The 27,823-nt window shown below is 52.3% G+C and overlaps 1 protein-coding gene across 3 annotated transcripts in view; it reads left to right on the top strand.

Annotated features, from left to right (window-relative positions):
- The window catches only part of Src (SRC proto-oncogene, non-receptor tyrosine kinase), a 31,970-nt gene extending 4,493 nt beyond the window's left edge, over positions 1-27,477 (top strand). The window contains exons 2-15 of one of the 3 annotated variants that reach the window (XM_051187757.1): positions 12,190-12,366; positions 13,390-13,647; positions 14,870-14,969; positions 15,180-15,197; positions 17,376-17,408; positions 18,167-18,265; positions 18,434-18,537; positions 20,091-20,240; positions 21,243-21,398; positions 22,796-22,975; positions 23,912-23,988; positions 24,782-24,935; positions 25,044-25,175; positions 25,422-27,477. In XM_051187757.1, coding sequence (XP_051043714.1) covers positions 13,398-13,647; positions 14,870-14,969; positions 15,180-15,197; positions 17,376-17,408; positions 18,167-18,265; positions 18,434-18,537; positions 20,091-20,240; positions 21,243-21,398; positions 22,796-22,975; positions 23,912-23,988; positions 24,782-24,935; positions 25,044-25,175; positions 25,422-25,630 — 1,662 coding nt within the window. In that variant the 5' untranslated portion in view covers positions 12,190-12,366; positions 13,390-13,397 and the 3' untranslated portion in view covers positions 25,631-27,477. The remainder of the gene's footprint in view (positions 1-12,189; positions 12,367-13,389; positions 13,648-14,869; positions 14,970-15,179; positions 15,198-17,375; positions 17,409-18,166; positions 18,266-18,433; positions 18,538-20,090; positions 20,241-21,242; positions 21,399-22,795; positions 22,976-23,911; positions 23,989-24,781; positions 24,936-25,043; positions 25,176-25,421) is intronic. The other 2 variants (XM_051187761.1, XM_051187767.1) reach the window with 2 other exon arrangements.
- Positions 27,478-27,823: the final 346 nt, after the last annotated feature.

Raw genomic sequence — 27,823 nt, 5'->3', positions numbered from 1 at the left:
GCTCATATGTTCCCTTCTCCCTTTAGAATTTTTTTAAACGTTGATTTTTCTCTTCCTTTTCTTCCCGGACCCCCCCCCCCGTTTCTTTCTGTGCGTTGCCCAAATTATCATGGCACATGTGTGATAGTCGGAGCACAGTTTGGGGAGTTGTTTTTGCTCTTTCTACCATGTGAGTCCTGGTAGTTGAACTCAGATCTTTGGACTTGGCAGAAAACACCTTTACCTGTCTGAGCCATCTTGATAGTCTAGGTTTCATTATATCTTCTAGATATAAATCCCCTGTTACGTGATTTGGAAATATCTTCTTCCATGTTTTGGGTTGTGAAGGTGTGGGAGCTTGACCCCACTGATAACATATCATCCACAGTCAGAAGTCAGAAAGGGTGAATGCAAGCTGCTGCCCAGCTCAGTCTCCACTGATATAGTCCAGGGTCCCAGCCAATGGTGCCACCCTCAGTGGACATGTCTCCATCTCCACTTACACAGTCCAGGATCCCAGCCAGAGAATGGTGCCGCCCACAGTGGGCGTGTCTCTACTGCAGATAAATCAATCACAATAATCTTCCCCAGACTTTCCCACCAGCCTGTCTCCCTAGTGAGACTAGATTCTGTCTAGTTAACAATGAACACTAGCCATAATGTGCCTTACTATGTAGCCCAGGCTAGCCTCCAATTCATGATCCTCCTGCCTCATGCTGGAATTTCAGTCCTGCTGTAATTTTCCTGGCTCTTCTCTTTGCTTTGTTAAGGGTGTCCTCTGGAAAGACCATTGGGATTTTAAATTAGGATAAATAGAAACTTTTATTTTTTTTCTGTTGCTTGTGTCCTGGTTGTCCTGTATGAGAAGGCATTATGCCCAAGATCATGAAATTTTTGCCTATATTTCCTTATGAGTTTCGTTTTTTCTGTTTTATTTATTTATTTATTTTTGAGACAGGCTCTCATGTAGTCTAGGCTAGCCTCAAACTTGCCTCCACTCCACTTCCCACTGGGATTACAGGTGTGTGCCACCATGTCCAACTTTCTTCATGCACACTTTTCATTTTGCTTCTTAGGTTCAGGCTTGTGGTCCATTTGAGGCTGTTCTAGTGTTTAGTTGGAAATGGCCAAGCATTCTCCTGTCATGTGTGGCTGCCCAGAGGTCCCAGGAACCTTTTGAAAGACTGCCTTATATTCATTGAGTTGTCTTGGTACCCTTGTAATGTCACCTTACTCTGTGAGTGTGTATTTCTTTTTAAAATTTTATTTATTATTATTGTTGTTGTTGTTGTTGTGTGTGTGTGCATGCACGCACATGCATCATGGTACACATGTGTTCAGACAGTACCTTTGTGGAGTCTGTTCTGGGGATCGAACCGGGTCCATCAGGCTTATGAAACAGTCCCCTTATCCGCTGAGCTACCTTGTCAGCCCTAAAGCTGCATCTCTGACGCTCTTCTGTTGGATTGTAAGGCTGTGGCCGTAGCGGTCCACACTGTAATGATGACCTCAGGTCTACAGTGTGGTTTTGAAACTGATATGTGCAACTCCTCAAACTGCTTTCTGTTTCTGGACGGTTTTGACAATTCTGGGTGTCTCGACTTTTCATATATGTTTTAAAGTCAGGTGGTCAGTTTTTGCAGAGAAGCCAGCTGGGACGCTGGCAGGCTGTGCCACTTCGGTTGATCGGGTGGGAGTATTGCCATCTTTTGTGTGTGTACATGTGTGCACAGGTGCACATGCATGTGTGAGTGTGGGGGTAGGGGCGGGGCAAGGCTATTTAGGTGTCATTCCTCGGGTGCCATCTACTTTGTGTGCTGAGACAGGCTCTCTCACTGATTTAGGCTGCTGAAGTGAGCCCAGGGATCTGCCTGTCTCTGCTTCACAGAGCTGTGCTTTCTGCAGTAGGTGCTGGGGCTCAAATTCAGGTTTGTGTTACAGGAGTCTCGCTGACTGCCCCCCTGCCCCAGTCCATGTTGCCCTCTGACCGGTATTTGCCCTCGGGACTTGTGAACAGGGTGACTTTTCCTTTAATTATCTCTTTCTTTTGTTGATCTTGTTCTAGATCCTTTGATGTTATGGGATATTCTTTCCTTACTTTCATGTGTTGTTCATTAGTTGCTAGTGTCTAGAAATACAGTTTCTGTACTCTGTGGAGCTGGGGGTGAAACCCAAGGTCATGCGCCTGCCTGGTGAGCACTGGACCATTAAGCCACACTCCAAGCTCAATTTAAAAAGGCTTTTAAAGCTTTTTATTTTGTGTGTGCACATATGTGCGTGTGCCATGGCATGTGAGTGGAGGCCAGAGGACAACTTTGGGCAGTTGGCTTTCTCCTCCCACCGTGTGTGTTCCGGGGAATCAGTCAGGGTGTGTTGCTTGGCAGCAGGCACCCTTACTCATGGAGCTGTCCATCTCACCAGCCCTGTTTTTACATGTTGATCCTGTAATGAATAACCCTCCTGAACTCACTTGCTAGTTCTGAGATTTTCATAGACTCTTTAGAGTTTTCTCTGTATGAGATCATGTCATCCCAGAATTTAGGAGGCAGAGGCAGGACAATCAATTCAGAGCTAGCCTTGGAGCCTAAAACCACCCTGGGCTACCTGAGACCTGAGACTCTGTCTCAAAACCAAGCCAACCGAGCCATCTGCGAGTAGAGGTAATTTGCCGGCTTCCTTCTTGGCCTGAATGCTTTGTTTGTTGCTTTCCTCCTTAGCTGCTCTGGCTGGAGCCCTAAGTACAGTTTCGGGCAGGCGTTCGGCTGGGGACATCTGTGTTTTCCTGTCTGTCTGTCACCATTAACACCATGTGAGCTGTGGCCTTCCTAATTACTGTCTGTCAGGTGAGGTAGCTCCCCACTTGCCCCCTCTGTCTTCCCCATCTCTTCCTGTCCTCTCACTTCCTCCTTCTTCTGTCCCCTCGTTCTTCGACAGAGTCTCTCACTGCCCAGGATAGCTTCCAGACTTGTGATCTTTCTGCCTCTGCTTTCTGAATGTTGGAGTCTGGGGTATTGGCTCACTGCTCTTTCTGTGTGTTTTGTGGTGAAAGGGAGTGGGGTTGCAGCAGACATCTCTTCTGTGTGTGTTTAGATCACCACACATTGTGATCATCGTGTGTGTTAGTTCTGTATGGGTTTTAGAAATGTACCCTGGGATAAAGGGATGTCTGACCTGGCTCAGATTCTCTCCTGTGTGTCCAGAGACAGATTGCTTGTTGACTGGACAGTTTTTACTCTGAATTCTGAGATGCCAGTCCACTACTTCCTTATGTTGTCTTTGTGGAGTTCCAGCGTCAAGGAGCACTGGTTTCATAGAGTGAATTAGAGATGCGCCCTGATGGAGAACTGGCTTTACCTCTCCCTGAATATCTGGCCCAGGCAGTCAGCTAAGATCGAGGGAATTCACCAGTGAAGTTCTCCGGGCCTTTTTTTTTTTTTTTTTTTTTTGGACAGGGTCTGTCTGTAGCTCTGGCTGTCCTAGAATTAGCTCTGTAGACCAGGCTGGTCTCAACTCACAGAGATTCGCCTGCTTTGAAGTGCTGATGTTGAAGGTATGTGCTACCACTACTTGGTTGGCTTGGGCTTTTTAAAGGGAAGTTTTAAAATGTCCAATTCAGGGACTGGAATGATGAATCAATGGTTACTAATAGTGATTCTAGCCACTCTTCCAGAGGATCTGAATTCGATTTTTAGTACCCATGTTGGGAAGTGTATGACCACCTGCAAACCCAGATCCAGGGGATCTGACACCCCCTTTGGCTTCCATGGACACCAATACATGGGTGGCATGCACACATGTAGGTACAGACATACACAAATAAAAAATTCTACTGATTTAGGGCCAACAGGGTGGCTCAGCAGTTAGACACTTGCTGCCCAGACTACTGGGTTCAGTCCCTGGGACCCACATGGTAGAAGGAGAGATTGGACTTCCACAAGTTGTCCTCTGATGATGAACCCGATGCCTGAGACTTCCCACCCTTTTAACAGGTTTTCATTATGTAGCCCAGGCTACGCTCAAGCTCACGGTCCTCTTGCTTCTGCCTCCAGAGTGCAGGGATTACAGATACGCATCACCACACCCTGTTCATTTTATTTCAAGGGTTTTCATAATCTGTGCCATTCCAGCCTGAGTAGCCTGAGTCTTCTCTTTCTGGTTCAGTAGCTATTAGAGCTGTATTGTCAATCTTTTAAAACACACTGGCCTGCTTTTGTTGATTCTTCCCTCTGTTTTCTGCTCTATCAGTTCTGTGCTAAGCTTTATTATTTCTTTGATTTTTTTTTTCACGTTTGTTTTGATGGTGGCAGGTCAGCGCATTGATTTGAGGCCCCTTCCCTTTTTTTTTTTTTTTGGCAGAGACATTCACACTGCAAAGTTCTCTTGAAGTTACTTGTTTACTGTGCCCAGAATCTTCTTGTGTTGTGTTTTGTGTTTCCATTTTCTTTTCTAAGTATTTTCTAATTATTTTTGTGTTTTCTTCCTTGGTAGTATTTACCTGTGAGGTTCCCAATCTTTTTCTGTGATTGATGTATTCTGCTCCGCCATGGCTGGAAACACACTTTGTGTGATTTCATTTCTTTTAAATGTATTGAGCCTTGTTTTATGGCATAGCATATGGTCTGACTTGGAGACTGTTCTGTGCACACTTGAGGAGCATGTGGATGCTGCTGTTGCTGGGTGACCAGTGTGGTTCTGCGTTTGTTTGTCTGTTGAGTCTTGTGGTATGTTTAAAACTCTTTCAGTTTGCTTTTCCTGTGAACTGTCTGCGGTCACTTTTTTTTTTTTTTTTATCTTGTGTGAGCTCTTTATATATTAAGAAAACCCTCATCTATCATGAATTGCAAATATATTTTTCTCATTTCTCATTTAAATTTGTTTATCAAGCCAGGCAGGCTCTCTCTTTTTCCTTTTTTTTTTTTCTTTTTTGTTTTTGAGACAGGGTTTCTCTGTATAGCCCTAGCTGTCCTGGAACTTGCTTTGTAGACCAGGCTTGCCTCAAACTCAAAGAGATCCACCTGCGTCTGCCTCCCAAGTGCTGGAGCTAAAGGTGTGCAGCGCCATTGCCCGGCCTAGATTTTTTTTTTTAGGCAGGGTTTCTTTGTAGCTCAAGATGGCCTTGAGCTCACCAACTTCCTGCCTCTTGAGCGCTGGATTCACAAGCATGTGCCTCCAGGCTTAGCTACATTTTAAGTTTTTTGTGGACTGATTTATCTCCTTTTTCTAAAGAAACTTAATGTTTAAAGATATTAAGATATTACTTATACTAGGCATAGTGGTACACACCTTTAATCCCAGCACTCAGGAGTCAGAGGCAGGAGTGAGGTTGAGGACAGCCTGGTTTACAAGTTTCAGGACAGCCAGGGCAATGTAGAAAGACCTGTCTCAAAACCAAACACAAGACCAAAACCAAAAACAACAAAAAAAACTTGACTTGCTGAAAAAAGACAATTCAGGTCTGGAGAGATGGCCCAGCAGTTAAGAGCATGACTGCTCCTCCAGAGGACCTGGGTGAGTTTCCAGCACCCACGTGGTGGCTCCCGGTTGCTTATATTCCAGTTCCCAGGGATCCAATGTCCTTTTCTGGCCTCTTTGGGCACAAGGCACAACAAGGTGCACATATGTACATGAAAAAAAATACTTGTATACATAAAATAAAAATATATTTTATAAATCCAAGTAGGGTTTTTGTTTGTTTGAGACAGGGTCTCCCTATGTAGTCTTGGCTAGCCTAGAATACTTTGTAGACCAGGCTAGCCTTGAACTCAGAGATCCATCTGCCTCTACCTCCCAAGTGTACCACCACAACCAGTCAATTAGGTTTTGTTTGTTTGTTTGATTTTTGGAGACAAGGTCTTACTATGTAGCCCTGGTTGGCCTGGAACTCACTATGTGACCAGGTTAGCCTTGAATTCACGGAGAGCCACTTGCTTCTGCCTTCTAAGTACTGAGATTAAAGGCAATTGCAACCTTGCCTGGCATTTTATCAGGGTTTTCCCGGGCTCATGCTCAGCTTGAAGCTAATGTGTGTGAATGTGTTTCTGACTTTTGGGTAACAGCTTAGTTCACTGTCATCGTGCGTAAGTCTCTCTGTGTGTGGCTGCTTTCAGCATCTTCTTTTTTAAGGAGTATATTTTTTAATTATGTACATGGGTATGTGCACGTTAGTGCCAGTGCCCACAGAGGCCTCTGCAAGAACAGTGCACACTCTTGACCACTGAACCATTTCTCTAGAATGGTTTCTCTTGTTCTCTCTGGCCTTCATACTCTCCACAGACTGTGACTCTCCGATCCCTTTCTTGATCCATTCCTTGCTCCTTGGTGAGGCTTTGGGAGGTCTTTGTTCATGGTGACAACAATCACAAGAGGTCAGAGATCAGGGCAGGTCTTCTAGAGAGATGGCACTATCAGCAAATACTTATCTGAGCCCTTTGCAACTACCCTGTACCTTCCTTATAAGATCCATTAAGCAGGCACAATCAGGCTTTTTGATTTTGGAGAGGTAAACTGAGGCCTGCCTAGTCTGTGTGCCTAGGAAAAGGTAAGCTGGCACCTGCCCCTGGCATTGTAGCCCCAGGCCTGTGATCACCCGTTGACTCCTGTGGTGCCTTGGGCAGGGGGCCATCTGCATGGTGGGCCGGGGCTAGGGGCATGTCTGGTACCCTTTATTTCCTCTGTTGCATTGGGCTCTGGCTTCTCTGAACCCTGATCTCATTTTTGATGGGTGCAGCCATAGCCTCTACTTCATTATGCTGTAGGTACAATTGGGAATCCCTTGTGAGAATCCAGCTTTGTGTCTGGCATTCAAGGTCCCTCCAGCCCCTTTTGCACTGCTTTTCTGTTCTCTGTAAGAAGTATTTATCAGAAACCAATTCTGACCTGTGACACGGACTCTTAGCTCCAAATGTTAGGCTTATTTTCAGCCCTGTCTATTTACTTATCTATCCATCCATCCATCATCCATCCATCATCATCATCCATCCATCCATTCATCCATTCATCATCCATCCATCCATCATCCATCCATTCATCTATATCCATCATCCATCCAACCATTCACCCATCCATTTATCTGCTTGTTTGTTTTTATTATGGTTCTAGTGATGGAACAGGTTGCTCATGAGTGTAGGTGAATATCCTACACTAAGTAATACCTGCAGCCCATGCCCATTTGAAAGGTGGCAAACTGGGAGTATACCATGGCTTGTGGAGAAAATTCAGTTAGATGCAAAGCCATGACCCCTGCCACACCTGGCCTCTGTCACCCTGAGAAGAGGAAACAGGTCTTCAGGGTAGGAGGACTATTGTGAACATCCCAGAGAAGGAGTGTGGAGTCCTGGCTAAGCAGCAAGGGTACCCAGAGCAGATCAGTGGACCCTGGGCCAGAGCCATTTAGGCCTCAGCACAGAGGATTGTGGGGTACTCTCAAATGTTCTTAAGTACTCAGTGGTCCCAGGCTACTTGCCTAGTGAGCACAAGACCTTGGGTTCGTTCCATCCCTAGCCCTGCAGATAATAGTTATTATCAGGAGACAGTAACTTCCAGATGTCACCTGACACAGGATATAAAGTAAAAGGGGGATTTTCCTTTTCCAATCCTACCCCTTGTCGAATGAAACATTGTGAAAACTTGGGGGTTCTTCCAGAACTTCCTCTAAGCCTTGAGTATGTGTATGTGTGTCTTTTCACACATGCGCAAATCAGTCTTACCATAACAGGAGTACTTGTTTGCCGTGGGCAGCACAGAGCCCAGAGCCTGGGTCATCTCAATCCCTCACCAACCCTGTGGGGTAACTGGTGAGATTAACCACACTGTCCAGATGAGAAAAGCAAGGCCCCATGATGCCAGTGGAGATGGTTTTCTCCCGTCAAGAGGTGATAATTTTTACATTTTTCTCTTTACTTTGACAGTGAGGCAGGAGCATGTTTCCAAACTATACTGAACTCTGGTGCTGCCTGGTGTCCTTGGAGTGACGAGGCTGTTGTTTGTTTAGAACCCTTGATGGACACCAGTTATTACTCGTTTTCTGTGGAGATCATTGGGCCTCTGGTTTGCAGAGATGCCTCTGGCTTTAGAGTGGGCCCAAGGGGACACAATGGCTGTATGTTTGAAGATGGCAGGGTCCAGGCTTGAGGAACAGGGCTAGGTTTGAACAGGCTATATTGGAGGAAAGTTCTGGAGTTTCCTCAGGGCTCCATGCTGCAGCAGCTAGACAGGGCTCCTACAGCAAGTGCTCTGCAAGTATTTGGTGACAGGCCGAGCTGCACAAGACGTGGGGGGCAGGCTTATGGAGGTGCGGGGTTAGGCAGGTCCTGGTCTGTTGGTGCTGGAGGGGGTGTGGAAGCCCTCACTGTCTTGGGATTAATCAGGAGCCTGTGGTCAGGCCACCTTCCTCTTGGGACCTCAGGCCTTCCAGTTTACATCCTTCACTGCTTCCCCTCAGCCTTCAAGGACCTATCTCTGCTTCATAGCTCTCAAGTGGCGGAGGGGGGGGGTCCCTCAAATGGTGACTCATAGTGACTGGGCATATGTCACACCCCTACTTCAGGGAGCCTGAGGTCTGGGTCTGAGTTCCAAGAGAAACCCTCCAAAGGGAGCCTCAATGCCACCCTGCATGTCCCCCAAAAGAACTGCTGAAGGCCTTGTTTGTGTACTCCTCAGCTAGTATATATACAGAGAGATATGTCTTCCCACTGGACCACTCAAGGAGCCCTTTTCCCTGCTTGCCCCATGTGGCTCTTACCTCTGTCAACCTCATCTTTTTACTCTTGCTGTGTGACTTCAGGCAACTTCTTCACCTTCTCAGTGCCTGGGCATCCCTATAAGTTAACTAAAGATGCTGTTAATACCCACATCCTAGATGCTCATGAGGACCCAGTGTCTGCTTAGAGCAGGGGGGTGGGGAGTCGGTGGGGGGTGGAGGACTGTCCAGCTTCTGGAGGGTTTGGATACTGGCATCCAGCGATCCTCCATCTCTGTAATGTGGCCCTCTCAGTGGCTAAGCAGGGTGCAGCTGTGCTCAGTCAGATGTTTGCAGAGCAGCTGGTAGTGGCCTTTCTATCCTGGGTACTGCTCTGAGAGGGACCCTGGCATCCAAGGAACTTGGTGTCCATTGCTCCCTCACAGACGGCAATTCCCAAGTCCACTGGGCTGGTTACCATCCTTAGAGGCCAATCAGTACAGGTCCTCTGTGTGTTTCTGGGTGCTTCTCGAATCCATTCTTAAAAGTCCTGTGCTGCAGTCCTGTGTACAGAAGTTTCACACTGCTGCCTGCAGCAGCCTGCAGGGTTCTGTTCAGCAATCTCCACTCACGAGGAGCTGCAGAAAAGATTCTCAGGAAGAGTTGATATAAAGCAGAGTTGAGTTTATTAAGAAAAGAATGAGGGGGGCAGCTGGAGAAAGGGCTCAGAATTTAAGAGCACTAGCTGTTCTTCCAGAGGTTCTGAGTTCAATTCCCAGCAACCACACGGCAGCTCACAACTGTCTGTAATTCCAGTTCCAGGGGAATCTGACATCCTCACACAGACATACATACAGATAAAACACAAATGCACATAAAGTAAAAATAAATAATTATTTTTAAAAAAAGAAGGAAAGAGAAGAATTTAGGGCTGGGGAAGAAGCTCAGCTGGTAAAACACTTGCCAGCATGCAAAGGCCCTGAGTTCCATCTTCAACACAGATAAACAGGGCTTGGTCGGTCAGCGGGTTATCCTTAGCTGCTTAGCAAGTTCAGGGTCAGCCTGGGCTATGAGACCCTGTCTGAAAAAGATGAGGTGAAGAAGCAACCAAAGAAGTCATCCTCTAGCCAGCATCTGGCTTGCATGTGTGCTGGTGAGTGCATCCCCCACAGGTACACAAAAGCATGTACAACCTCATTCATGCACACACAGAGATGCTATTTAAACATGGGGTTTAACAGAAAGAGCAGTGCATATGAAAAGGACAGGACACACAGGTATTGGTGGGGCTTCGGAAGGCTCCCAGTCTCTTAGCTCCAGTGTGTAAGATTTTGGAGTCTTTGGAATTACGTTGCTCAAGGAGTTTTTAAAGGATCTGTCTCCCTGTCTTCTTTTTCTTTGCTTGCCCCCACTCTCTTTCTGAGATAAAGTCTTACTATGTAACCCTAGTTGGCCTTGAAGTCACTGTGCAAAGCAGGCTAGCTTTGAACTCATAGATCTGCCTGTCTCTGCCTCTGAGTGCTGGGATTACAGGTGTGTGCCACTACACCCAGCTTCCTTTTTAAAAAGAAGATTTATTATTTTTGTGTGCATGTATGCACACACATATGGGTAGGATTACAGTGTGATGGTGAAACCTTGGGCCACACAGATGGAACAAGGAGCCTTTGACTGTGAATAGGGATTGGAGATTCCTAGAAAATGGCAGGTTTAGGGGCTGGAGAGAGATGGCTCAGCAGTTAAGAGCATTAGCTGCTCTTCCAGAAGACCAAGGTTCAGTTCCCAGCTCCCACATGGCAGCTCACACTTGTCTGTACCTCCAGTTCCAGAGGATCTAACACCCTCACAAGACATATATGCAGGCAAAACACCAATGCACATAAAAAAAGAAAAAGGCAGGTTTAACTGGAAATGGAGAAAGGTCACACTGGAAGGCCACAGAATCTTGGGCCTCAACCATGGTTCATTGCTAGTTCAGTCTTTATTTTTGATGGTATGTGTGAGTGTGGGCACATTACATGCCACAGCAAACATGTGGAGGTCAGAAGACCCCTTCCCAGGGTCCCTCCTCACTGTGGTTCTGTTACTGGGGCCTCTGGCTGTTAGACTCTGCAGTGGCGTTTACTGGCTGAGCCTTCTCACTGGCCTACTTGAGGTTGTTATTGGAAATAGCTTCCCCTACAAGGAAGGACAGTTACCTACCCTGACAGCCTCCACTGCAAGGTTAAGTTGTGCTGGGGTTATGAGCTCTTAGCTGAAGAGGCTTGGACAGCTTGTGTGAGGGGTTCTTTCCTTTCCCACAATCCCTTGATTTCCCCTCTTTCTGTTTGCCTTCAGACTCAGATGGTGCTGAGTATCGCCTCCCTTCTGCTGCAACCCACTTCTGCTGGCTCCCAACCCTGCTCTCTCTTCACATACCTGGTGTCTGTATAACCAGCATTACCCACAGACAGATCCTACCCCATACACCAGCCAGCCTTGCAACTGGTGGCCCAGGTCCCCTTGGATTTGCCTAAAGGCCCGCATTTTGCTTTTCAGTATACTGGGAGGCGTGTCCCCCTTGGTGAGTGTAAGGTCTCAAGCGCAGGGTCTATGCCCATGTTTCGCCCCCTCAAAAGATGGGCATGCCTCTTCCTGGGGCTGGTTCTCCCCCTCTCTTCAGGCACATCTGCCAAGAGACCGTCTTGAACCCCTCCAATAACAGGGGTCACACTATGTACTGTTGTGTTCATTCCAAAGAAAGCTCTTACTCTCAGACAATTCTTTGTATATAGTAAGTAGATTTTAGTTTAAAATCTTTTGTATTTTGTATTGCCTCTTAAAGTCCTGGAATGGTTAGCCAAGGACCTGATATCCAGGAACTGAAAAACTGCCCAGGAGTTGAGGGCACCAACTGGACTGGCTTCTAGCAAGTCAGGCTGTAGGGAAACCCATTGGTTAGACAACCCCTCAGAACACTGTCTGAGTGCTTATGGGCGCTGTGACCTGGAGGGAATGGGTTGCCATGTATACAGGCCTTCCCTGACTGCTCACCGTTGGCCTGGCCCTTGGGAGTCTGATGATTCCTTGGGCCATTGGACAAGCCTCCTAGCCCCACATTCCCCGAGTCTGGGTGTCAGCCTGAGCCACACCCCAGTGTACACCTCCACCGCTCTGAGAGTAAAGGACTGGCTACCCAGGTCCCCGTGGGTAGGAGCCACAGAGCTGGCTTGGTACTGAGGAAAGCTGTTCTTTAAGGAGATCTGGCTGGATGCTGAGGGGGGACCCCTGCTATGGCCCCATTTGGCCTTGTCATAGCTCTGTCACATAAAGGGTTGAAATGGCATAGGGGAAGATGTCTCATACCCATGTAGACTCGACAGCTGAGACCAGAACTGGGGAGTCCGCTTCCCAGCCTTCCAGACCACTGTGCCAGCTCCCTCTCTCTCGTTCCCAGGATCTTTGGAAGGGCCGAAGGGCATTTTGGCAAGGGGAAGCTTCTGATGGCCCTCAGAGTGAGAGCTCTAATGGTTTCCATGTTCACACCCCCACAGAGGCTCTGCAGATGTGGATGTCAAGGCCCAGAGAAGGGGAGCAGCTCGCCTAGGGACACCCATCAGGAGAGGTGGAGCAAGGTCTCTAGGCTAAGACCCCAGTCCCTACAGCTGGTGTTTGTGCCAAGCCCCCAGGCTGCTCCCCAGATCCGCTGGGGTAGCCCTGCTGCCCACCAGGTGAGTGGAGATGAGAGAGGGCAGCCCCCAGCCCAGCTTCCTGTGTTGGGCACAGATGTGGACGAACATGGCAGGGTATTGGATGCCATGGAGCCTTCAACGTGGTTCCCTATGTGTGTCCTAGTCGCAGGACCTCCCGAACGCTGGGCTTCATCTTTGAACTCAGATTTCTCTCACCACGCATCATTCACTTGGCTGTTCATTAAGCACCTACTGTGTGCCTCACTCCGTGCACACCAGTGAGCAATTATACTAATTAAAAGAAGAGGGGTTTGCGTGTAACCAAGTTGGGTTCATGAAAGGGTTTGGGGGCCTCTACTAAAGGAGGTGACTTGAAACATTTTTATTGGTTTGTTTATTCTGTGTGCTTATGGGGAGGTGTGTGTGAGCCCATGGCATGTGTGAAGATCAGAAATCAGAGGACGACTTGCAGGACCATTCCTCCCACGTCTCTTTCTTCACCATGTGGGTCCTGGGGATTGAACTGAGGTCAGCAGGGTTTGGGGCAGGTGCCTGTACCTTCTGAGCCATCTCCCCAACGCAGGAAGTGACTTTCAAGCTGAGAGTTGAAGGGTACTGATTTTTCCCTGTGAAGCTGTCAGCGAGAGCAGTGTTTGCAGATGTCCTGTGGCTGGAGGGAAGGCCCCGCGGCCATCCCTTCTATAAGCCACATACTGTACTGCCATGATCACATTTAGCACCCCCCCCCACACACACACACCATGTTAACAACTGGTCAAGCTTAAGTTTGCCCCTCCTGTGTGCTGGGGACAGTGATTTGACTCAGTGCCCCTGCGTACAAAGGGCTGAAACTGACTTTGGGTAGCGGTGGTCAGGGCTTTGGACTGGAGTAGCTCGGGTCCTACGGTGCCAACAACACGCCCATTTTACGAGTGAAGGAATGGTGAGGTCAGCCCTCCCAGGCTGGCTCTACTCCTTTTCAAGACCTCAGTTTCCCTACTGGGTGGGGTGCCCTATTTGCTCCCAGAGGCTCTCTAACTCTGGGTCTTCTGTTGCCCCCAGCCAGGATCATGGGCAGCAACAAGAGCAAGCCCAAAGATGCCAGCCAGAGGCGCCGCAGCCTGGAGCCCGCCGAGAACGTGCACGGGTCAGGGGGAGCCTTCCCGGCTTCGCAGACACCGAGCAAGCCCGCCTCCGCCGACGGCCACCGAGGGCCCAGCGCCGCCTTTGGGGCCACCACGGCCGCAGAGTCCAAGCTCTTCGGAGGCTTCAACTCCTCGGACACGGTCACCTCTCCGCAGAGGGCCGGGCCTCTGGCAGGTCGGCTCTCCTCTTTGCTGGGTGTCCCTGGGCTGAGGTGCATCCTCTCTGGGCTCTGGTGATTTGGTTTACCGGAAGCTGAGGATGGGGAAGGACTCACAAACTGGACAGCGGGGTTTCTGCCGCTTTGGAGGCTGCCGGTTTCAGAGCATAACGGGATCCAAAGGAGGGGGCTGTAGGGAACCCTGAGATCCTGAGGGAAGGACCGCCCTGCACCGCCTAGCTGCCGCCTCCCGTCCAGCCTTTGTTCCCAATTTGGCTGTGCGGTGGCCCAAGTGCGCCCCTGCGCCCTCTGTTGGCGCTGCGAGGTGCGGCAGCCCTGAGGCCGAGGGGCTGAGCTGGGTGACTCACGCTCCTGCCAGATGAGTGCACGGCTACACACCCACTCGTGCAAACCCCACGCTCAGACCCAGCCACACGCACGGCTGCACACCCACACGGGCACATCCTACCCAGACTCAGCCATACGCACGGCTGCATATTCACACGGGCATATCCCATGCTCAGACCCAGTCACACGCATGGCTGCATACCCACACTTGCAAACACCGTGTTCAGATTCAGACCCAGCCACATGCACAGTTGCATGTGCATGCACCCCTCACGGCACCCCTCACGGCCAGACCTAGCCGTGTTATGTGCCCACACTGAATGGAGACACCATGGAAATGCTCACAGTGGAGACACAGCTAGGCCAGGCACCCTCAATGCAGCACACACAGATACAGGTGTGCATACAGCCTTGCACCCTCAGATGAACTCATTGCTTGCACACGGGATGCAGACAGGAGCTGGGTGCCCAGCTGCACAGCCCACCTCAGGCAACCCTTAGACAGACTGTCTGCTTCTGACAGACTCAGCCACACACCCATTTGGAGCCTTAGGCAATGAAGGGTGGGCTGCAAGTCAGAGGAGCAGCTGTGGGTGAGGAGAGACTGAGGGTCAGATGCCCGGAGCTTCCAGGTACATACACACAGAGGCAGAGTCGCCACTGTGCTAGGGTCTGAGCAGAACAACGGTGCCTGTACTCTGGAGCTTCTGCTTGTATCAGCTAGACACTGACGGGGAGCACTTCGCCTGCCTGCAGCCCTGCAGGGAGGCACAGGCCCCTAGCTCCTTCACAGGGACTCAGTGTGCCACTTAGGGTTAGGCAAGTCACTGAGGAAGACAGTCTCCCACCCCCCCCCCCCAGGGCTCTGACATCTGGAATCCCTCTCTGCAGGTGGGGTGACCACCTTTGTGGCCCTCTATGACTATGAGTCAAGGACAGAGACTGACCTGTCCTTCAAGAAAGGAGAGCGGCTGCAGATTGTCAACAACACGTGAGTGGCTCTGCGGGGAATGCACTGGGGGCATGGGCCTGTGTATACCCAGAACTGCCAGCAGAGGGCAGTGCAGAGCCCGCAGGGCCGCTTCTGCCCTTGGTGGGTGGTGGCCCTCCCTACAATCCTACAGCTGTCCTCCCTTTTCCTGGGCCCTGCCTTCGCACCTCAGCCTCTCCCTCTCTCTGCTTCTCTCTCGCTGGCCCTTAGGAGGAAGGTGGATGTCAGGTGTGTACCGAGGCCAGGTGGAGGGGGACGCTTCGCTGAGGCTGGGGGCTGCTCTGTGCATGTGCTTTTCCCCCTGCCCTGCTCGTGGTCTCCAGCTCCCAACCCCATCCCTGTCCCTTCAGCTTATTCTGCATCCCACATTTAAGCCAGCCCCCTCCATCTTCTCCCCACACCTTCCTGTTAGCTCACCACCTCCCTCTTCTGGTTTGTTAACCCCACATTGAGTGCCAGCTACATGCATTCTAGAGGCCAGGGAGGGAAGCGGTGTGGTGAGGAGTGGGTTGCCCCAGGCCAGGCCAGGCCAGGGGTGGGTAGAAGTAGGTTGGGGTCCCCAAAAGATGGCCATGAGGAGGGGCTGCCCATCCAAGGAAGGACAGTGAGCTACTGCAGGTAAGGGTGGTGGGCAACATCCCTGGGAGGGGGCAGCCGATGATTGGAGGTGTGTGCTGGCCTGTTGGGGCCTTGCTTTGGAGCAGGTAAGGTTTTGGGAGTTTGATTTGGGTTGTTCCGGAGGGTAGAGGAACCCATCACCGAGAGCCCCGTAGGCCTGGCCAAGGAGGCAAGCTTTCCACACCCCTGGATATGTCTCGCTGCTCATGCCTTCTGATCCTTGTGCATGCTGCCCTTTTGCCTGAAATATTCCTTCACCTCTAGCCATCTGGTGAACTCCTATTCATCCCTCAAGACCCAGGGTGGAACTGCCCTCTGTGTGAGGCAAAAGCGAGCAGGTGCCATGTGCAGTGCCAGTCGTTTTACCCATACCTTCATCTTGTTATCTCTGACCTTGGAGGCAGCACTAATGGTGGAGGGGCTGGGCTATTTTTACATGTGAGGAAACTGAGGCTCAGAGTTGTGAAGGCCCTTGTCCAAGGTCACATGGCTACTGAGTAGCAAGCCCAGGATGGAACCTGGACATTCGCTCTCCCTTTCCCAGACTGCCATCCTGTCCCTTTGCTTCTGGGGATTCAGGTTGCTGCATTTGGCTGAGGTCATCGGAGGCCCCTCTTTCTGCCATTGACTACGCTGGCTGTGGCTTTGGGCAAATGATGACTCTCTCTGCGCCTCTCTTTCCCCATTGGAGAGATGGATGCTTTGGATTGAAAGATTTTAGAGAGCTTTGGATCAGAGTCTGTGTAGCCTTGGGCAAACCCTCTCCTACTCCACACCTCGCTTTCCCCAGCTCTATAAAGAAAACACTGGCCTCTCTTGCCAGAGTGACCAGAGTGACTGTGTTTTCCTCCTCTCTCAAATGTACTTTCCTCAACGGGGAGGGGGGGAGTGGGGGAGAGTGAGGGGTGATGAGGGGGGATCTTGCCTTCTTCCTCGCAGGATAACCTTGGGGGTCAAATCAGACAGGAAAATGTATGTACCCCAAGTGGGGGAGAGCTCTGGGGCACAAGTGTTGGGTGGACTTGCTCCCTGTCTGTGTGTCTGTCCTGCACGGCTCCAGTCCTGCACATATCCATCTAGAAGGGACCCCTGTGGCCCAGCAGCAGTCGAGCCAGGGTCCGATGCTCACCTGGCCTCCAGCAGGTCTTTCAAGCTCTTCCAGCCCCGCTTGCTCCTGGCCTCAGCCTCTCCATCTGTAAATGTGGGTGAAGATATGCTCAGACATCCGGTGTATTCAAGCTGGGGCTGTGTGATGTGAGGCCAGGGCCTTTCTGTCTCTGGGCCTGGGTGAGGTTGCTGTACATCTTCTCAGGATCAAGGCAGGGGTCAAGGACAACACCAGCTGACTCATTTGACGGTCACCTTGCCAACCCGCAAACGTTGCATGGAGATGAGCTGGAGAGCCACTGAGCCTCATGGTACCCACAGGGAGACACCTTCCCTGGGACCAGGACCTGGCTTGGCTGTGTGACCTTGCACAGAGCCCTTTGCTTCTCCGGCCGCAGTCTCCATCTGTACAGGGTGTGGGAAGGGCTGGACCCTACCTCCCAGGTCCTGTCCCCAGATCTTCCCTCAAACCTCCAGCCTTTGCCCTGTCTCCTTGATTGCTTTGGATGTGAGGCCTCTGGCTGTCCCCCAGACCTGTTCGCAGTGTCTCCAGCACTGCCTGGCTCTCGCTCTCTCCCTTGGCCCCTTGCCGCGGCCTCTCACCACCCCCATCTCTACCTCTTCTCTCCGGTTGGGCTCTCGCTTGCTCCTCCCTCCTCTGTCTCTGGACCCCTGCTCCAGCCAGACCTGGTTCACATTCAGATGGCTGCAAAGGTACTTCCTCCCCTCCCCCCTCCTGCCCAGGCCCAGAGCCCCGAATGCTGCTGGGAGTCCTCCTCCCTCCTCCCTCTTCCTTCCTCCCTCCTCCCCTCCTTCCTGGGGCAGTTAGTGTAGAGGGCACTGGGACTCTGCCACCTTATTCCCCATGACTCGCTGTGTGACTTTGGGCATGGCCCAGTTCCCTCTGGCCTCACTTTCTCCATGCATGGGGTAGGCTGCAGGAGGAGGCTTCTAGTTAAGGACTTTTAGGAGTGAGCTATGATTTGGGACAGGGGCCAGCATTGATTGTTTGAAGGGATGGGCCTGGACTGTTGCTGGGCCCCAGAAGGGCCAGCCTTGCCTCCACTGGGAGTCAGGGCTCTCAGGGCTTGGGGAGACTTTGAAGGTGTAATCTGGCATCCATCTCATGTAAACCCTGCTACCCCTCCTCCTCCCCCAGACAGGGAGCTTCCTCCCCCCCTCTCTCCCAAGGCAGCCCTTGGCACCTGCGGGACACTATGCACTTCTGGACAGTGCCTCTGGGTTCCGTCCTTGGGCTGACAGGGCTCAGTTCTGCTGAGGTTTGGGTGGTATCTTTCTGGGTCAGTGTGACAGGGAGGTATGAGGTCCAGGCCAGCTCCTGCTGGCTTGCTGTGGACACAGGCTGGTCTAGCTCCCTTTGCTGCAGAGCCTGGCCGTGCACCTGGGAAGGTCAGGGTTGCTGACCCCGCTCCCCTGATGATGTCATTCTTTGCTCCCTCCCATCTGCTCAGAGAGGGAGACTGGTGGCTGGCACACTCGCTGAGCACGGGACAGACCGGTTACATCCCCAGCAACTATGTGGCACCCTCGGACTCCATCCAGGCTGAGGAGTGAGTATGTTGTATGGCTACTGTCTGCTGTTGCCGCCACCTCTAGCACAGTGTCCCTCCTGGTCCTGAGTGGCAGCAGTCGGCCGCTCTTGAGTCCTAGTACCCAGGGCCTGCATTGTGGGCAGTGAACCCTGGCCACCTAACACAGATTTGTTCCTCCCACCCCAGGTGGTACTTTGGCAAGATCACTAGGCGGGAGTCTGAGCGGCTACTGCTCAATGCCGAGAACCCAAGAGGGACCTTCCTTGTGAGGGAGAGTGAGACCACAAAAGGTATGCCTGAGACATCTGTGGATGTCTGGTGGAACTCAGCTTTGAGGGTATTGTGTGAGCTGGGTATTGGAGGAATAGGAGTTTGGTACATTGTATGGGGAGGGAAGAGCCCTTCAGTGGAGGTGACAGCAGGAATTAAAGTCAGGATGGTGGCCAAGGAAGACAGTAATCCAGAGGTGGTCATGGCACCCAAGCGGAGGCTTTCTGCTTTGGGCTTAGATTCTCACACGGGGAGCGGGCACAGGGAATGAGGAGTTCTGAGTGCACACAGCTACACTTGTCCCCGGGATGGCGGGATTGCTACAGATGCAGGGGGGCCTATGTTTCCCATTCCCCCTTCCCAAGGGCCTTTCCTGGCCTTCCCCTTCCCCCACAGTCATCTCTGCTCGGTTCCTGCCCCTTCTCCTAGCCCATCACCACGGCAACCAAACCAGGCTGCTTCCTGTGGGCCTGGGGCTCAGCAGGAGATGGAAGAGTGCTTGTACCCCTGCGTGTTTGTGCACTGCTGGGGTTGGGATTGGCCAGAGCTGCTTGGGAGTGAAATGTGGTGGTGTGGTCCTGGTTCTTGGGGCTCGGGGTATGGGCAAATGTGATCATAGGGTCCCTGGGCATAGATGTGCTACTGTGTGTCTATGTGGTCCCACTTGGCCATGGCCTCAAGCCTCTGCCTTCTGTATGAACCTGATTTGTTCCTCTGCAGAAACTGTGATTTCCCAGTGTAGCTTTGAGACAGTCAAGGCTCCAGGTCCACCCCCACCTGGCTCACCTACATGTTACCAGAGAGTCATCATATCTCCCTGCTGATGCCCAGCAGGGCTCCAGGGGCCTCGGCAGTGGATGATGGGGAGGCAGGTCTTCCATTCAGAGCTGCCCACTACCTGTCAGGTCTCTGCAGCCTGTGCCCTGCCTCTGGGGCTCTCCTTGTTCCCTGATGCGACCCCAGATGTTCCTGGTTCTATTTAACAAAGGTTTCTGTTCAGGACATCGCCTGCTGTGGTTTTTCTAGGCTCCAGGGAGGCAGAGAGGGGCAAGCCCAAGAGGCCACACTTAGCGTGCGCCTCCTGCCCTGAATTACTGTGCACACCAGGGTCAGTGCTGATATGTCCACCTAGCCAGCCACTACTGCTGCTCCGATAGTCTCCGGGAAGCAGAACAGGACAGACACGGGAGTGTGTAGACTCAGAGAGGGCCGCAGCCACCCTAAGGTCACATAGCTGCGTGGGGCCATCCCCCAGACAGCATGTTGGGGTACTTGCAGAGTACACATGACTCTATATAACAGTTTCATTGTCTAGAGGAGGAAACTAAGACCCATAGGGGACAAGCTGTGGCTTGGTAGGGTCACATAGTTGGGAGCCTGCTTGGGATTGGGAGGTCTTACCAAGGCTAAGCGTTGGGGGGGGGGCTCTGCCATGGGGGTTTCATGCCTTGCCTGACCATGCCTGCATGACTGCCCTGGAGCCTGTGCTGAGAGAGGGTGGGAACTGAACTCACTTCCTCAGGTGAGGGACACATCAGCAGGGTGCCACAGCCGTCCCCTTGCCTGCCCGCAGGTGCCTACTGCCTCTCTGTATCCGACTTCGACAATGCAAAGGGCCTCAATGTGAAACACTACAAGATCCGCAAACTGGACAGCGGAGGCTTCTACATCACCTCCCGCACCCAGTTCAACAGCCTGCAGCAGCTAGTGGCCTACTACTCCAGTGAGTATCCCCTGGCTGTGTGGGGACTCACCGGCTGCCACCCCAGGAGGAGATAGGTTACCACAGGGTGTACCTCCTCAGCCCTCCATCTCCTCCCTCCTTCCCTCTCCCTGCCCAGCCCCCTCCTCTCCTTCCTCTGCAGCTGGCTGATGAGGAGGGGTCTGCCTTGAGCAAGCTAGAAGGGAGGGGCAGAAGCTGGTGGTGATTGTTTCTGCAGCCCTAAGACTGGTTTGAACCAGTTCCTGGGAAAGGCCGGGAGGCCTCTTTGATAGAGAACAGTGAGTGGCTGCAGCTGGGCTCTGTGCAGCTGGGGCTGGTGTGCTCTTCTGTGCATGGTGCCTGCAGGCTTAAGCTGCCTGAGCTGTTCCCTCAGCCCTGGCCTCTGGCTTCCCTAGGACCAGCTGCCTCTCTGTCAGTCTGCCTCTTCCTCTGGGCCTTATTTGGGCCCAGAGCAAATCCTCCAGGGTGAGATTCCAAGCCTGGTGGCTAAAGGTCGGTCCAGGCCTTCACCAGTCAGTTTCCTCAAGCTGGCAGCTTTTCCAACATCACAGCTGATCTTGTCTTTACACAGGCTGTGTGATGTTTGGGGTACCACCCTAGTTACCCCCAAAGCTAGGCCGGAAACCTCTTCCTCTGGGATGCCTTCCAGGGCTCCCCAAGGATTCCCAAAGCCTGCTTGCCTCCCCCTCAAACTATCCTCTGTGGTCCTGAGAGGTGACTAGGGGAGCTTGATAGGCGACTGGGAGCAGGTGGAGGTGGTATCTATGGCCTCCCTAGGGTAGGCTCCCATACCTGTTTCCCCTGGTTCTCTGGCATCCTCAAATCAGATGAGCAGGTGAATTTTGTGTTGCAGGCCTGTGGTGGGGGTGGAGACATACAGGAGGGTGTCTGCCTACCCCCAGAGCTGGTGTGCACATGATGCATAGGGCCATACCCCCAGGACAGGGAAGCCAGCCTGCTGTGGCACCCTGCCTGAGCCCCATTCCCTGCCTTCATCTTCAGAACATGCTGATGGCCTGTGCCACCGCCTCACTACCGTGTGCCCCACGTCCAAGCCTCAGACCCAGGGCCTGGCCAAGGATGCCTGGGAGATCCCCCGGGAGTCCCTGCGTCTGGAGGTCAAGTTGGGCCAGGGCTGCTTCGGAGAGGTGTGGATGGGTAAGAAACACACACCCCTGTCCCCACCCCAGCCAGGCAGTTCAAGGATCGTGGGTCCCCTTCTCTTTAATTGTCTCTGCTGAGCAGTCTCTGTTTTTTCTATTGTACATTAACTGTACAGAGTATCACGTTGCCTGTGAAAATTTCAACCTTACATGTAACGTACTTGCTCATGCCCCTTCCCCCTGACCATGTCGCAGCCAGGGTCAGCACTGAGATGGGCACCCCCAACTCCTTGTAGCCCATGCATGTAACGACTAGGACAGCTGTGTACCAAGAGCTGCTGGGGCCTGGGTACCACAGTCCTCCAGGGCCTGAGTGTCTGGTCAGGTCTCAGAGCAAGCCTCAGCCTCCTGATGTAAAATGGGGACTGATGTAAACTTCAAGAGGCATCTGCATATTAGCGGGACACAGAAAGAGAAAGTACTGTGGGGACGCATTAGTGGGAAGTCAGTGTCCCGTTTCCTGTCTAACCCTGGAGCCCTTGGGAGTTCCCTGTGACAGTGAGCTGCAGACAGCCCTAACCAAACCCAGGTCCCTCTGCCACCAGCTGCTCTCTGCTGAGGAGTAGAGGGGGACTGGTCGGGGCTTCAGTGGCAGTACCATTTCACTCTTCTCCCTTAGAGGGCACTAGAGGGCCTGGGTCCAGGTGAGGAAGGGAAGTCCTGGGCTGTGAGGAGGAAGGGCAGAAGGAGAAGGCAGGCCCTAAGCTCAGACCAAAGGAAGGGTTTAGGCAGAACCTGGGTTGGTCCTTCTCAACTGTGATTCTTGGCAAGGGTGACATGGGGATCTGAGAGAGCCTGCCACCTCTTTCTGGGGCTCTACATAGACCAGGAGTCTCCATAAAAAGATCCTGGATGGCCTGACTCAAGAAGGGCTGGAGAGCTGACCTATGCTTCCCCCAGACCCAGTCCTGTGACAAGGACTTCCAGGCTGGCCTATCGGTTCCCTGCCTGGTGTGGTATCAACTCCTGTTCTGGTGGCCCCAGTGGTCCCAGACACAGGCCTTCCTCTTCTGTGTTCCATGTTCTGGTTGCTGAGTACTGACAGTGTCCTACCCAGCAGAAACATGGTCACCCCAAGTGAAAATAGTTGAGATGGGAACTTGGTCACCTGCCCATCGGGCTGCTGTCCTGCTTTCTGGCAACATACCTGATCAATCAATGTCTAGTAGCAGCGACAGTTTGTTAGTAGGCCCCAGACACACATTCCATAGTCCCGGGAGGACTTGAGTCCATTGTATAAGTGGGAATTCAGAGTCTCAGTAAGGTCCCTGGCCTTGTCTGAGCTCATTCCATGAGTTGGGAGGCAAGACTTGAGATAGGACCCATGTAGGTTGGCCCCGGTGCGACGGTATGATGGCCTATACTGAGGTTGCTGTGTCCCTCCCTGCACAGGGACCTGGAATGGCACCACAAGGGTCGCCATCAAAACCCTGAAGCCAGGCACCATGTCTCCAGAGGCCTTCTTGCAGGAGGCCCAAGTCATGAAGAAACTGAGGCATGAGAAACTGGTGCAGCTGTATGCCGTGGTGTCCGAGGAACCCATTTACATCGTGACAGAGTACATGAGCAAGGGTAAGGCTGTATCTGGAGTGAGCTCCAATTAGGCAGCTTCGCAAGGCAGGCCACACAAGGCGACTTACTTCTTACCCTGAGCCAAGCCTTGATGAGCGGATGGTTACCTGAGGGACTGCCTCGCTCCTTTCATAAATAATAACAAGAAATAATACTTTTTAAAAAAGAGTTATCCTTTTGTCCTTTACCACTGTCAAGATCTCTACTGTCGCTGGGTGATATGGTGGCTCACACCTGTAATCCCAGTGCCCAGGGGGGTTGAAGCAGGAGGATCCTGAGTTTGAGGGGAGGCTGGCTACATAGCAGGACTGTCTCAGTAAACAGCAAAGTGGGGTTGGGGATGTAGCTTGGTTGGTAGAGTGCCTAGCATGCCCAAGGCCCTGGGTTTGGCCTTAGGTTTGGTCCTCAGCAATTAGGCACATTGACATATACCTGTAATCCCAGCACTGAGAGGGGAGAAGGAGGAGGATCAAGAGTTCAAGGTCAGCCTTCATGGCATAGTTAGTTGGTCTACTTGAGATGCTGTCTCAAAACAAAACAAAACAAAACAAATGTATATATAGCACCCACATTACCCCGAAGTTGCCTACTGCCCTTAGCTATGGGACTCCCCAGCCCTAGCCCCAGCCCCAGGCAGCCACTGGCTGCCAGGCTTTGTCCGAATAAACATAATGTGCCTTGGGCTTCACACATGGCCTTTTGCATCTAACATCCCCCACCACGCACACGTGCGTGCACACGCGCGCGCACACACACACACTACAAGGACCCAGTAGGATTTCTTCGTCTAGTCCCTGGAGTGTTTGCCTTTGAGTGGCAAACACAGAATTGAGGGTTTTTGTTTGTTTTTTCCTGACTGTTTGAGCAGGTGGCTGGGGCTGAGAGTCTGCACAGGGAAACCCTGGCAGGACTAGAGCCCGCTCTCTCTCTCTCCAGGGAGTCTGCTGGACTTTCTCAAGGGGGAAACGGGCAAATACCTGCGGCTACCCCAGCTGGTGGACATGGCTGCTCAGGTGAGTCTTCCCCTTTCACTTTCCTACACCGTGAGCTCTTCGGCTCAGAGCGCCCCCTCTAGGAGGCCTGTTTCATTACACCCAAATCCCACCTTGCCACCCTGGAGCTTTGCTGGTGCCAGGGGTGGTAGTTCTGGACAATGTACCATATCTGGGCATCAGAGACGCACATACACATAATTAAAAATAAAAATAAAATGTTAAAAGTTTAAGAGTTATTACTCCCACTTGATAGACGAGGAAACTGAGACTCAGAGAGGGAACTTGGGACAACAGGCAGGACCAGGCGTGTACCTGAGTCTGCGGGTCATCTAGGACCTCTTTTTATAGTCACCTGCCTCCCGGGTAGCATCTTATTATGACCTTCCCATTGCCCTTTTCCTGTCCCCCTCCCCCACTGAGCTCTGGTCTCCCTTCTCTCTTCTTAAAAGTTGTATTCTGTATTTTTTTTGGTATGAATGCTCTGTCTGCACATATATCTGCAGGCCAGAAGAGGGCATCATATCCCATTATAGATGGTTGTGAGTCACTGTGTGGTTGCTGGGATTTGAACTCGGGACCTCTGGAAGAGCAGCCAATCCCTTAACCACTGAGCCATCTCTCCAGCCGTGGTCTACTTTTTCAAACCAGTGATATTTATTATAGGCTGAATGGATTCCTTGCTTGAGAAGACATGGGATGGGCAAGGCGTTTGGCTGTATCTCCATCCCTGGCAGTGACCAGCCCAGGTCACTGCTCACAGCCCTGGGATGGGTGTGGGTTGGCCCCTGAGCCAGGCTGTCTGTCTCTACAGATCGCTTCCGGTATGGCCTATGTGGAGCGGATGAACTACGTGCACCGGGATCTCCGAGCCGCCAATATCCTGGTTGGGGAGAATCTGGTGTGTAAGGTGGCTGACTTTGGTCTGGCCCGGCTCATAGAAGACAATGAATACACAGCCCGGCAAGGTGGGAGCTCTGGGGGTACATCTGATGGTGTCAGTCCGCCAAGTGGGAAATGAGAATAACGTGCCTACGGGCAGACTGTAGTGACACCCTGTGCTTTCTTGCCTTTAGGTGCCAAATTCCCCATCAAGTGGACTGCTCCCGAAGCTGCTCTGTATGGCAGGTTCACCATCAAGTCTGATGTGTGGTCCTTTGGGATCCTGCTGACTGAGCTCACCACTAAGGGACGGGTGCCCTACCCTGGTGAGGAGGCTATACCTGTGACCCCGACCTTGGTCCTAGGGCAACCCCCCCCCCCACACATACATACCACATCTGGGCTTCCTCTTTCCAGGGCTGGATACTAAAGAGGCTGATCTCTGGTCTCAGGCTGCCTCTGGTCAGGGCTGTTAGCCTCAGAGACAGGGTTTTATCCACCATAGGCTAAAAGCTGTCTAGGCTGCATCAGTCTCTTGAGCCATCTCCTCACAGCCCTCTCTCCATTCATAGGGATGGTGAACCGTGAGGTGCTGGACCAGGTGGAGCGGGGCTACCGGATGCCTTGTCCCCCCGAGTGCCCTGAGTCCCTGCATGACCTCATGTGCCAGTGCTGGCGGAAGGAGCCTGAGGAGCGACCCACCTTCGAGTACCTGCAGGCCTTCCTGGAGGACTACTTCACCTCTACCGAGCCGCAGTACCAGCCCGGGGAGAACCTATAGGAACTGTGTGCACAGGACTGTCGCCCTCGGCTTCTGGGTGTGGCCTCTGATGCACCTGCCTCCCTTCACCCTGTCTGTGGGGCTGAGTTGCCTCATGCCCTCTGGGGCATGGAAGGGCTTCAGGGACTGGGGCAGCCTGGAAGGACAGGTTGAGGCTGGTACGGTGACTGTCGCATAGCCTGCTCTGGCCACAGGGCCCACTCTGTATTCTCTCTGGAGTCAACCTACTTCTCGCATTAGACAGTGGGTGAAGAGCAGGACTAGGGGCAGTTTTCCAACCTCAGCCCACCCCACTCACCTGGTTCCTCCCCGCTTTCTTCACCCTGGGTCTGTTTCAAGTTGGCCAAAGAGCCTTTCCAAAGAATGAGGCACAGCCCTTGGCCTACACACACTTCCTGTCCCTGGCCGTCCTTGTTGGAGGCTTCTGGGTAGAACACTGGGTCTGGAACCATCTTCCATGGCTCTCAGGCTAGACAGCCCAAGGCCCAACATACGGTGGGATGAGAGTCAGAGTGAGCACTCCTTCAGCCCTGTCCTCCGCATGGGACCCTTGGCGATCACCAGCGCATCGCCCTCATGTCTCTGTTGGGAAAAGTGAATCCAGGAGGGGCTGTGACTCGCCCAGGACCACGGGCAGTTCAGGGTTGAGGTGGGTCAGCACCTGGTGCTCCCTCTGTCTTCCTCAGGAACTAATGAAAACTGTCCTTAAAGACAATGGACAGGCTGGGGTCTGAGAATGGGTTAAAGGTGGCAGAATTCTGGTGCCATTGATGCTCATGGGTCTGCCGAGGGGGAAGAATCGAGGCAAGCATGACGCTGAGCCAGGAACGAAGGGCCGAAAGGATGGTGTGGACCAGGCTCAGTCACAATGGGGGTGGGTTCTGAGCTCCCAGACTGCAGAGGCAATCAAGTAGAGTTGGAAGAACTAAGAAGTTGGGAGCCCTAGTTCTCCTTTTGTCCCAATCATTTCAACAGCTGCCTCCTACTCTCAGCCCTTAGCTCATGGGGAGGGAGCAGAGTTCCTTGGCCAGGGAAAGGATGGCAAGAATCCTCACTGCTGTGTTCCAACTCTGGCCCTGCCCTCCCTCTGAGCTGCAGTTTCTGCCCCCTGTGGCTGTGGCCCCTGCCATTGCTCAGCTGCTGTGTAGACCACAGCTGGGCATCTGAAGAGAGCACAGCCCAGGAGCGCAGCAGACTGCTCGCTCCCTGACTCTTCTGCCCAGCCTTGGGGTATGTGGTGGCTTCTCTCTGCGTCAGTGTCCCCGTCTGTAAGGTGGGTAGTTGATGACTTGTGGCGTCTCAACTGAGGGCCCCTGTGTGTATGTGTGTGTATACATGTGCCTGTGTGTCTTCCTTTGTGTCCATATTTAACATGTAAAAACACCCTACTCTCTCCCCAGATATGACCATTTCACCCACTGCCCCATCACAGCAATAATGTCCCCACTGTCGGGGCTTTGAGCCAGCCAGGCCCTGCTTGTAGGGAAGAGGCCAAGCTTGGCCTGCCCTGACATTTCCACTTTCCTCCCATCGTCTCTTACCCAAGTTTTCCCATCCACCTGGCAAGTCTGAACTTACCACCCCATCCTCCCTACCCCACTCCAGCTGCCCAAGGACCTTTGTATATGGTGGCCTCAACTGTCCTGTTTTCTTTCTCTCTCTCTCTCTTTTTTTTTTAACAGTGTTTTGTAGATTTCAGATGACTATGCAGAGGCCTTGGGGACCCCCCCCAGCTCTGGGCAGGGCCTGGGGATCCCACATTCCATGGCCCAGGCTCAGGAGGAGGGGGATCCAGAACTGGTTGTACATACTTTGCATACTGTCTGATTAAACACAAACAGACCTCAGTTTGGCCAGCTGTTTATTGCACATCTACTATATGTGGGAGAGAAAGAGGAGTCCTGAATGTGAGGGGACATAGCAGTTAGGCGCCTTGATCCCTGGGTGGCTTCTGGACCTGGGGGTGATGGACCAGGTGGGACAGGCACGGCACATCTGCCCTTATATGAGGGTCTGGGGGAAGCACCAAGTGTAGGACGAGGGTGCTTGTGAGATGTGGGCAGCTGGCAGGATGGAGCAGGGTGCCCAGTCTGCATGGATTGTGCTCATGGGTGACCTCAAAGGCTCTGTGTATGAGTGTGTCCTGGTAGGCCTGGCTTGGGTAGGAGTGAACCCATGCAAACCCTGAGCCAG

The sequence above is a fragment of the Phodopus roborovskii genome, unplaced genomic scaffold (assembly GCF_943737965.1).
Source record: "Phodopus roborovskii unplaced genomic scaffold, PHOROB, whole genome shotgun sequence".
Taxonomy (NCBI): domain Eukaryota; kingdom Metazoa; phylum Chordata; class Mammalia; order Rodentia; family Cricetidae; genus Phodopus; species Phodopus roborovskii.
The sequence above is the reverse complement of the archived record's forward strand: the minus strand, read 5'-3'. Positions and strand labels throughout refer to the sequence as shown.